General features: G+C 34.4%; 2 protein-coding genes across 4 annotated transcripts in view; one reads left to right on the top strand and one right to left on the bottom strand.

The window, feature by feature from the left end:
- FKBP3 (FK506 binding protein 3, 25kDa) overlaps positions 1-343 on the top strand; it is a 23589-nt gene extending 23246 nt beyond the window's left edge. The window contains exon 6 of the mRNA XM_012642960.1: positions 80-343. The gene's annotated coding sequence lies outside the window, so the exon portion shown is untranslated. The remainder of the gene's footprint in view (positions 1-79) is intronic.
- A 330-nt stretch (positions 344-673) lies between these two features.
- Positions 674-11967, bottom strand: part of PRPF39 (pre-mRNA processing factor 39) — a 37926-nt gene continuing 26632 nt past the window's right edge. For 2 of the 3 annotated variants that reach the window (XM_012642969.1, XM_012642970.1), the window contains 9 exons: positions 8364-8529; positions 7887-7994; positions 6219-6383; positions 5779-5905; positions 5135-5403; positions 3812-3996; positions 2050-2124; positions 1686-1806; positions 1000-1427 (listed from right to left, as the gene is read on the bottom strand). In XM_012642969.1, the coding sequence (XP_012498423.1) occupies positions 1371-1427; positions 1686-1806; positions 2050-2124; positions 3812-3996; positions 5135-5403; positions 5779-5905; positions 6219-6383; positions 7887-7994; positions 8364-8529 (1273 nt within the window). In that variant the 3' untranslated portion in view covers positions 1000-1370. Of the gene's footprint in view, positions 1428-1685; positions 1807-2049; positions 2125-3811; positions 3997-5134; positions 5404-5778; positions 5906-6218; positions 6384-7886; positions 7995-8363; positions 8530-11967 lie in introns of all 3 variants that reach the window. The other variant, XM_012642968.1, reaches the window with a different exon arrangement.

Below are 11967 nucleotides of genomic sequence, written 5' to 3' on the forward strand. Positions count from 1 at the left end.
AATTCCACCAAATGCAAAACTCATTTTTGAAGTAGAACTAGTGGATATTGATTGAAATAGCAGATTCAGTTCTAAAGACATCAGCAATGATAAAACTTGGCCTTGAAGAAACTTATGTAACTAATGAGAGCTTGTTGCTATTGTAAGGGAAGAGTCAACTGGAAAATTCAAGGAATTAAGTTAAAACTTGTTTACTTGACCCCAACTTTTGAGAAATGTAATCCTTATAAATCCCCGAAGTCAAATATTTTACTACAGCTGTGTACAATATTGGTCAAGGAAAACGTTTTCCTTTTACCTCATGTTGTAAACTAAAAGGCTCAATAAAAATTTATCCACTGTCTTCATGTGATTTGTTTGTTTGGTATTAATATATTATTGTTCTGATTAGATAATCAGGACTAAGACCTCATCATACCAGGGAGTAACTCACAGTATAGCTGTCTAGACAGATTTGTCAGAGACACTCATAAAATCTTTAAATATTCCTGTATAGTGAGAAGGCAAAAGCATAGAGCTTAAAGGAAGCAAAAAGCTAAGAGGTCTAAGAAATACTGGCAGGAAGATAATGGCTAAATTTAGGAAAAGTGCACCTCAAAACCAATGAACCACTAATAAAGCTGAATATAAAGTTGATATTAGTTGAGCCCCCCCAAAATAAATTCATAAACGATTACTGGATAAGTCTTCAGTTTTATTACAAAAATGAAGATGATCAGTTTGATCAAAATGAAAGCTTGTTCACAAGTTTTACATGAATATTCTAAATACAAAGTCTCCTGAAATGACATATTTTTGATATGATTTTCATTTTTTAAAGGGATGCAAACATTTCATTTCTCATTTATAATCTCTATTCCAAGTCATAGTATTTTAATAATGTATGTTTTCTGCAGTTAGATCACAATTCACAAGTATAACTCAAACACGCAGACAAAAACCTTGTCAGCAAAGGTTAAAAATCCTTTTTTTTTTTTTTTTAACAGAGGAAGTAAATCTTTAATAACCAGCCCTTATGTGTTTTTAAAATCTTGTACTACACTGACATGATTTGCAGTCAGGTTTTTTTTCCTACCCTTAAGGCTACAAAACTCTTGCAAATGTCTTGCAGAAGAATTCTAGACCACGTAATGCAAAAATCAAAAAAATAGTTCTCCAATAAAAAGTAAACTTTACAAATGGTAGGAAATAGTATCTGCGGTAAGCTAGTAACTAACATTTTCCCCTATTACTAAACAAATCATGTTACACAGAAACAGGGAAGACAAGTTATCAAATACGACAAGCGTATGCTATGTTTACATCCCTCATTTAAAAAAAAAATAATTTCATACTTTTCACACATTCCATCTGAAATTTATACTTTCCCATCAGGTTGGAGGGGGAGGGTAATACTGTCCATAATTCCAAGGATTCTGATAATTGTACTGAAAGGAAACAAGTAAACATGTTAGCATACTAAAACTATGGCTGAGTTCCATATATAAAAAATACAATTAAAACAGTTATGTTTAAAAAAATAAGCCTGTGCTCATTGCTAAAATTCTGACTTCACCACCAAAGACGAAGTATTATACAATCTGGAACAAAAGCAAAGAGATGTTTTTCTAAAAAAAAAAAAAAAAGTCCTGATTTAAACTTCTAATAACATCTATGAGCAAAGAATTATAATTATGTGGACTCACTTGATACCAGGCACTATAATTATATACAGCTTGATTTGCTTGTAAATCACCATCAATCATCTGTGTAGATGATGAAGTTGTATCTTCTGTGTGTGCTTTCTTTTCTTCTGGTTCTTCTGATCTAGATAAAAGGCCAAAATGGAAACTTTCAAAACTCCCACAGATGAGAACTTGGACAAATAGATGAATGTCATCTGTGTATATTTGTTTTACTTGAGGTTTCAACCACCCAAGATTTTTGCAAATCATAAGGCATCTAAATTACAACATAAAGGTAACACTTAAAAATATTTGTCTTTAAAGGCATTTCCACAATGAAATTTCTTTTAAGCATCCCTTTCTGATTCAGCTAGAAGCTACATACCCATTTTCTGCTTTCCTTTTTAAAGAATCCTGTTCTTTTAAGAGTGTTTGATGTTCATCATAAGCATTCAGAAGCCTAGGAAAGAAGAAAAAAAAATCCTCTGGAATATACAAAAATCGAACCTTTCTTTTTAAGATTTTAAGTTGTTTCCACTTAGTGAAACTGCCTAAGTAAATTTCTAAGTGGCTTATTTATTTTTCATATTCCTTTTAAAATTTCAACTACAATAATCTTAGTCTGGATACTCAGACCCTCCATATGTCTACTTGCAATAGACTAAATGAAATCGTGTTGAACCTCCAATTTCTCTGCCTATTACTGCCAAATTAAAATAATGTCATTTCATTTCATAAATGGTCAAAATTCCAATAACTTGCTACTGTCAACTGCTTACATGTGCTTTTCAACTCAGTCTAGCTTTGAAGGCACAGCACAATCAAAATTATACTCACACTACTTAAAAAATCCTCCAATCAAGCATGTTACTTTTGTATGAACTTGTAACTTGCTTCCGTCATTGTGTCCTCTCCCCAAGCTTATGAGAATCCAGTAGTAACTAAAAGTAACCACCTCCTCTGTGAAGCATGACAAATCCGTTCTGATCCAGAGATCATAGCCTTCTTAACAGTTATATGCTCCCTCACACATACATTTAGTTATTTCCTCTGATAATCATACCATTCAACTAGACTAAAACCTAGAATTACATATCTTGTTTCTTTTGTATACCTTCTTCAGTGTAAAATAAACAGAAAACACTAGATATACAGCACATGAAGTAAAGAGTAGAAACTTTGAAGTAGGTTCTGATCCTAGGTCCACATGTACTAATAACTAATTAAAAGACCTTGGAGAAATTGCCTAATCTCTCTTTAATCCTCTCTTCATCTATTCAGAGAACAAAACCTATACCCCCCTCATTACACTATGATTTTACATTAGATATTAAATATATAAAACACTTAGCATGATGCCAAATACTCAATAAATATTAGCTGTTAATACAAGTTTAACTGAAATTTTACAAAGCCATCAAAAATATATACAAAGGGATAACAAGTAATTCTGTTTATCTATAGTGGTTTCAATGGAAATCACTCTAAATGAGAATAATCAGAGAAGGCACATGCCTAAGAGGCACTGAAATACTTCCTTAAAACAATCAGATAAGGCTGGGACTTTAGCAATGCTCTAGCCAATTATTTCTACTCTTGTTTAATTAGCAAATTTAAATATTAAACTTGTACTCTTCCCAAATCCCTTAGAATAAACCCTCTACTACTTTCAACTTTCAGGCTTTTACAATGCAAGAAGATGAGGCCATTAGGCAAGATGTGTGGGACTATTTCCATCCTCTTCTCCAACCTCAGATAAAACGGCATTCCTATTCCAGATTAACCCCATCCATCTTTATTCACTTATACACTAAATGGTTATGTGTTTCAGGGTTCAATCCTTGTCTCACTGCCCTTTTCACGAATTGCTGCTTCCTGCCTTCTTTCATTCACTCATGGTTTAAAATATCATTCTAAAACTGGGAAAACAGTTTTGAAGGAAAGACAAACCATATGTCCTCCTGTTAAGCACATATACATTTACAAAATTGTATTACATTCTCCACATATATCTGAGGAAAAAGAAACCTAAGCAGGAAACATTTTAAAATTTAACAATGTATTAATCTGTACTAACCATCAAATTCCCATACAAAAATATCAATGCTCATTGATAATTCAAATAGATAACGTAATTAAGATCTTACTTATTAACATCTGAACCAAAATCTTCAAGAAATTCCACTTTTCTCTGAGAAAATGTAATTCTCATTTTAATAGGTAGTGAACCATGCACAGCTTTGTCAAAACAATTTAGAATATTTTCTTCATTTTGTTTGAGGTCGCCACTATATTCCATTTCAAGTAAATTGAGGTATAACTTTGTGTTCTCCTGTGTAAAAAGCAGTATCAATTAATAACATTTCTAAAATATTTTGATTAGAGCACAGATATTTAAAATGCCATAATTTTTATGTCTCAATACTGAAAATTATATTGCATTAAAATATACTAAATGTTTTCAGCATACATCTAAAAGGGTGAAAAAAATTAATTAGCACATTGATAGGTACTGACATCATCCTCGTATCTCCCCAAACTATGCAAATTGTTAAATGATAATAAATTAAAACTCTATATCCTATCTTGGGTTTATATGACTTAACCTACCATCACAATTAGAAAATAAAACATAAAAAAATGATCTCTATGGTTCGAATAATTTAAATCTTTACTGCAACTGTGGACAAACATCTTAAACTGCAGCTGGAAACAAACTGTTATAAATTTTTTTTTGAAACAGGGTCTCACTCTGTCACCCAGGCTGAAGTACAGTCAAACTCCTGGGATGAAATGATCCTCCTGCCTCAGCCTCCTGAGTAGCTACAACTACAGGTGCACACCACCATGCCTGGCTAATTTTTCAAATTTTTTGTAGCGATGGGGTCTCACCATGTTGCCTAGGCTGGTCTCACAGTCCTGGCCTTAAGTGATCCTCCTGCCTCAGCCTCCCAAAGTGCTAAATTTACAGGCATAAGCTACTGCACCCAGCCTCTAAGACGGTCTCTTAACCAGACCTAGCAATAGTTAAAAACCTAAAAAATGAGGAATTTCCTATGTACTACCTTTTATCAATTGATATAAAAAGAAATACTCTGGAAAAGGAAAATCATCTCACTGCTACATCTGCTACAATATAGGCAACTACTATGCTTTTGTTTATGAAATGTTCTTCCAGGCCCTCTGTTCTACTTAAAAATCGGTAAATTTGCTGTAAAATTTCTAAAGAGAAAATAGAAAGTATCATGTCTTCACTTTTTAGCTCAATAATCTTAATTTTCTCAAACTTTTAATTCAAAATAATTTAAAACTTTTTTTAAATGGCAACATCAGTTTAGAGGGACTGTTGTCCTCATTTAGTAATAAAATATATTACATACAGACCAAATCTTTCATCACAGTTGCCAAAGTGAAAGAAAACTGACCAATGATGTTTTACAGAAATTATCCTAAAAAATACAAATACATACTTTGTCTCTTTCAATTGCTTCCAAAAGCACCTTTCTTGATTTTGGAAGATTTTTTTGTATTTTGAAAAGGTGTCGGGCTAGTTTGACAGCATAGAACGAAGACTCATTATTTGATTTGGCATTCTTAATGGCATCCTGAAGCAAATGTTCAGCTTCTTCCATATTTCCATGCCGTCGTTCTAAACTTACTCTTCGCAAACGAACCATTGCCAATCCTAGCACACATTCTTCAAATGTTCTCAAGATATTCCTGGCTTCATTAATATTACCTAGAAATGGTAATTAAATGTTTATGCTTTTGTTTAAATTTCTGAAATATACTTTATGCCAGATATTGGCAAACAACCACCCATGGGCTAAATCCAGCCCTCTGCCTGTTTTTGTAAAAGTAATGAGAAATAGCTGTGCTCATTTATGTATTTTTTTTTTTTTTGATTGTCTATGGCTGCTTTGGGGCTATAACAGTGGAGTTGAGTTGTTAGAAAAGAGACCATGTGGCCTGCAAAACCTAAAATATTTACTATCTGGCCCTTTATAGAAAAAATTTGCCAAACTCTACTTTACATCATCACTCAATTCCTGTATTTTTATCCTGAAATAACTGAAAAATCTCAAAAATATCAACTGAATTTCCTCATTCTTACCCTGCTGTTCCTCAAAAGCTGCCCAAAGCATATGCACCATGGGTTTCTTTGGGAGATGAATAGTACAAGCTCTGCTGAAGACATGCCTCACTCCTTCAATGCTATGGTTTTCCATGTACTTGGCATACTACATACAGAAAAAAGGAAATACTGAATAATTTACCGTTGAACAAGCCAGTAAATATGTGACAGAACGATAAAATTCTATTTTTAAACCCATTCAGCACCTTTATTGAACCACTAGACTAGTTTCTGTAAGGAAGGACGAAGAGAGGCAACGAGGTTGGCATATGCAGCAGTCAAATCTGGTTGCAAGCAGACCATCTCCTAATGCAACAGATATAGTTATATGAACAACATTCAACAGAAGTACAAAAAAGGTTAGTCACTAGATCAATGTTTATAATATATTCAAGTTTAAGACCATATAATTTTCTTACCTTAATCCAAAACTCCTCATAGAGGGCACATGATATGACACATCTTTCAAAGAGAACCACAACTCGTTCGTGAGTCCCATTTTCAATTTCAAATTCTAAGTATTCTTTCCAGTTTTTTAGTTGTGCCTTTTCCAATGGTTTCACATGAAAATAAGGTCTTTTAATCTGTAATGAAATTGTAACATGGCAATGAAAGTAAACCAATACCTACACCAATATATGCAGTAATACAGTAATAATACAAATTACTTTAAACACACGATTAATGATGAATCCAAAAAAATCTAATCACCATATTTCTAAATGTTTTTAAACTTTTTTTTTTTTTTAATCAAAGTCATGCTCTGTCGCACTGGGTAGAGTGCAACAGTGTCATCATAGCTGGGACTATAGGTGCGTGCCATGATGCCTGGCTAGTTTTTCTATTTTTAGTAGAGAAGGGGTCTTGCTCTTGCTCAGACTGGTCTCAAACTCTTGAGCTCAAGTAATCCTCCTGCCTCACCCTCCCAGAGTGTTAGGATTGCAAGCCTGAGCTACCACACCTGGCCTTAAAAATTTTTTAAATTAAAATCCCTTAACCTCCTTAGGCTTTACAAATGAAAGAAACAGAATATATTTTCCATTTATTCACAGCCATTTTAATAGAATCACAAACTTTTTATGTACAGAATATTTTATTCTTTGTTGAGTATTTTAAAATTGAATAATTACACCACAGTGACGGAAAAATCAGTGGTTGCCTAGGGCTAGGAGTGGGGTGGGAGGCACTGAACATAGACAGGCCAAGGGGACCTTTGGGGGTGATAGAATAGTTTTGTATCTTTATTGTTGTGATGATTACAATGTATATACATTTGTCCAATGATTCCACACTATATGATTCCATTCACCCATGGTGCATATGCTTTGGGCAGCTTTTGAGGAACAGCAGGGTAAGAATGAGGAAATTCAGTTGATATTTTGAGATTTTCAGTTATTTCAGGATAAAAATACAGGAATTGAGTGTTGAGGGATTATGTAAAGCAGAGTTTGGCAAACTTTTTCTATAAAAGGACATTATAGGGAAATCTATAGAAGCAAAACGTAAATTAGTGGTACTTTAGAGCTGGGGGGTGGAAATCACAGCTGAGGAGGTTGGGGTGGTGATTGCTAAAAAGGTAAGGGGTTTCTTTTTGAGGGAGTGAGAATGTTCTAAAATTGACTGTAGTGATGGTTGTATGTATCTGTGAATATACTAACAACTACAGAATTGTACACGTTAAATGGGTGAATTGTATGGCATGTGAATAATATCTCAGTAAAGCTGTCAAAAAAACAAAGAAAACTGTGGGGAAAAAATTCATTTTATTATGTACCTAAAATGCGTATATTTTAGTGTATGTAAAGTATAACCCAATGAAGTTGATTAAACAAATTGAACGATTATAATAAATTGCTCAGATTAAGCAGGTATCTTGCAATTCAAGTCTGAATTCAATAAGATTCTAAAATTGATAATGGAAAATGATAAAATTGATAACAGTAGTAATAAATGAGATGAACATCTTAAGTTATTACTTAAATATGCAAAAATAAAGTTACACTAGAGACATTCCTATCAAAACTGAAAGAAAAATACATTATTCTTGCTTTATATGTTAAAGACTATTACAAAACAAAGCCACTTACACCTTCTTCAAATGTCCACCTTTTACTAACTTCATGCTCATTATAATTAAACATTTCTTGATGAATCTCAATGATTCTATGTCTCATGTTTTCTATTTCTGTAATTAGCTTGGGGAGAAAAAGAAAAAAATTAAATCTCACAAGCTATATACTGAAATTTTTCAATATTACGCTTACATTTAAGTATTATCCACAGATGCTTTGGTCTTACAAAGTAGTGGGTTTTTAATGTTAGCTAAAGTTAAGTGCAAAGTCCAATTAACAACACTAAAATGGATTCTTTACCATAAACCTATTATTTAAACCTTATCTGCTAAAGAATCCCCACTTGTCTTAATCAGAAATTAACTTTGTACAAGCTACAAGTCAATAGTTAAAGAGCCAGCCGTATAACTCATCACTGTGCCACACATGTAATCAAGGGATATAGGGTCTGGTTTCTCACGCACTGAAGAATTTTTAAATAAGTCTGATTACCTTTGCTGGATCAGTTATGTCTTCAATTCCCGATGGTAGGTCATCACCAGGAGGACCATCATCACCACTATGCCCATTTACAGAAGCTAATTCCCTTCGTAGCTGAATAAACTGTTCACCAGTTAAAAGATCTCTAGGTAAGTTATTCTGTACATGTTCTTTAAATCTAAAAAAAGATAATAAAAATACATGCTCTATATTTAAATCATAATTTTAGATCCCATATTAGATTCCTACTATATCTTACTCTTTCAAAGAAACTGATTTAAAGAAAGATCTTTTTTTTTCCCCTTCTTCCCCTCTCCCCCGGAAAAAGAAAGAAAGAAACCTGGCCAGGTGTGAAGGTTCACACCTATAATCCCAGCACTTTGGGAGGTCAAAGCTGGAGAATTCCCTGAGGTCAGGAGTTCTAGACCAGTCTGGGCATAACAGTGAGACCTCATCTCAACAAAAACCTTTTTAAAAGATTAGCTGGGCATGGTGGCATGCACCCATAGTCCCAGCTACTACAGAGGCTGAGGCCGCAGGATGACTTGAGCTCAGGAGTTTGAGGCTGCCGTGAGTTATAATCAGGCCACTGCACTCCAGCCTGGATGAAAGAGTGAGATTCTATCTATAAAAAATAAATTCATTAATTAAATTAGATTTAAATTTAAATAAATAAAAAAACCAAAATATCACACTATTTCTCCTTCCTTTCTGTAGTGAAAACCTACCATTTGAAAAAACAGTCTACAGATACCTTCATTTCCTTTCTGCCTTTGCAGTAAATGGAGAAGCATGGACAGGCATAAATTCAAACCCCAGTTCTGTTATGAGTTATCTGATTTAAGGGAAATTTTTTCCTTCTCTAAATCTTAGTTTCCTCTTCATCTGTAAAATGGAACAATCAGATTTATCTTAAAAAGTTACAATAAAATTAAATATGGGAAATATTTTTATCCTATTTTATGGAATGAAGTGTTACCCGATTCTAGAATTGCAAATAAAGCCAATTGAAATGTCTAAGCTGAAAAAATAAATATGGTAATCCATATTTAAATTGTAAATGATCACTTATAATCAAATGTTAGCAGCTCCTTCCCACCTCCCAATTACTCCTCGATTCACATGTGTGTGCTCAATAAGGCAATGAAATTGCCCTAATTAAGGTCACCAATTATTTCTTATGTACCAATTTTTGTTTGTTTTACAAACAGGGTCTCACTGTGTTGCCCAGGCTGGAGTGCAATAGCATAATAGCTCACTGCAGCCTTCAGCTCCTGGTCTCAAACAATCCTCCTGCCTTAACCTCCCAAGTAGTGGGGACTACAGGTGCATGCCACCAAACCTGGTTAATTTTTATAATTGTTTTGTAGAGACAAGGTCTCACTACATTGCCCAGGCTGGTCTAAAACTCCGGGCCTCAAGCGATCCTCCTGCCTCAGCCTCCCGAAGTAAAGTACTGGGATTACAGGTGTAAACCACCACACCTGGCCGCAAAATTAGAAGGACATTTGTTTTGCAGTGTTTTCCTGAGCCTTTGACTGCTTATCTATCTCCTATGGTACCTCCTTCTTACCTGTCCTAAATGCTAGTATTTCCAAGAATTCCACTCTCTACTTTGTTCTCATCTATTTTTACATACTTTCTAAGCCAGTATCATTAATACAGCTTGAAATAAGTACACTATAATGACTCTCAAGCTATAACACAAGTCCAAACCTTTCTAAATTCCAGACTAGCATATTCAATTGCCAACGTTACACACTAAGAAATATAGATTAATGCTTAACATACTTCTTAACTATAGATTCTTAAACTAATCCATAAAGAGATTTTTTAAGAAAATCTATTTATCCACACATGCTAATTTGTATACAGACATATTTTAATCAAAAACACCGGGAAGAGAAGCTAAAATATTTATGCCATCTCAACTTGAACATACCAAAGGAAGATCATATACAAAATATCTTAAACTCCGTCATCTTCATCTAAAATTAACACCCTCAGCATTTCTTTTTTATTTTGTTTTTGTCAGACAGGGTCTCACTCTGTTGACTAGAGTGCAGTGGTGTCATCATAGCTCACTCACTGCAACCTCAAACTCCTAGGCTTAAGCGATTCTCCTGTCTTAGCTTCTCCAGTAGCTGGGACTATAAGTGTGCACCACCACACCTGGCTAATTTTTCTCTTTTTTGTAAAGCTGGGGTCTCTCTATGCTGCTCAGGCTAGTCTTGAACTCCTGGCCTCAAGCAACCTTCTGCCTCAGTTTCCCAAAGTGCTAAGATTATAGGCATGAGCCACCGTGCCTGGCCTGTTTTTTGTTTTCAATCTTTCGTATATACACACACACACACACACACACAAAACCCCCTTTCTTAATCCATTCATCCTTTGATGGACACTTAAGTTGTTTATCTTACTTATTGTGAATAATGCTGCAATATTCGCTGTAGTGCAGATTATCTCCTTGATGATTTCATTTCCTTTGGATATATACCTAAATAGTAAGATTGCTGGAATATATGATAGTTCTATTTTTACTTTTTGGAGAAATCTCCATATTGTTTTCCATAATGGCTATACGTATTTTCATTCCCACAAAGAGTGTACAGGGTTCCCACATTCCCACCAATACTTGCTATCTCTTGTCTTTTTCATTCTAACAGGTGTGAAGTGATAGCTTGTTGGGGTTTTGATTTACCTTTCCCTCGTGATTAGTAATGTTGAGCGCTTTTTCACATACATGCTGACTATTTGTACATCTTCTTTGGGAAAAATATCTATTCAGGTCCTTTGCCAATTTTTTGTGTTGTTTTTTTGTTTTGTTTTGCTTTTAAGTTATGTGAGCTTCTCACACATTTTGGATATTAACCACTCATCAGATATAAGTCTTGAAAACAAATTCTTCAAATCCAAAAGTAGCCTTTTCATTTTGTTAACTGTCTCCTTTGCTGTGCAAAAGCTTTTTACAATAGTTTTTTTTTTTTTTTTTTTGAGACAGAGTCTCACTGTGTTGCCCGAGCTAGAGTGCCGTGGCGTCAGCCTAGCTCACAGCAACCTCAAACCCCTGGGCTCAAGCAATCCTTCTGCCTCAGCCTCCCGAGTAGCTGGGACTACAGGCATGTGCCACCATGCCCGGCTAATTTTTTTTTTTTTTTTTAGTTGTCCAATTAATTTCTTTCTAATTTTAGTAGAGACGGGGTCTCGCTCTTGCTCAGGCTGGTTTCGAACTCCTGAGCTCAAACAATACGCCCGCCTCGGCCTCCCAGAGAGCTAGGATTACAGGTGTGAGCCACCGTGCCTGGCCTACAATAGTTTTGATGTTGTCCCACTTATTTATTTTTGCTTTTGTTGTCTTTGATATTGGTGTTATATCCAAAAAGTCATTGCAATGTCAAGAGCAATGTCAAGCAGCTTTTTTCCTAAGTTTCCTTGAAGAAGTTTTAGTTTCAGATCGTACATTTAAGTCATTAATTCATTTCAGGCTAATTTTTGTTTATGGTATAAGGCACGGATGTAATTTTATTCTTTGCACGTGGATATTCAGTTTTCCCAACAGCATTTATTGAAGATACTTTACTTCACCCATTGTACAGAGTCAATGATGCAAAAAAAA

Source organism: Propithecus coquereli, unplaced genomic scaffold, assembly GCF_000956105.1.
Source record: "Propithecus coquereli isolate 6110/MARCELLA unplaced genomic scaffold, Pcoq_1.0 Scaffold191, whole genome shotgun sequence".
In the NCBI taxonomy this organism is placed as follows: domain Eukaryota; kingdom Metazoa; phylum Chordata; class Mammalia; order Primates; family Indriidae; genus Propithecus; species Propithecus coquereli.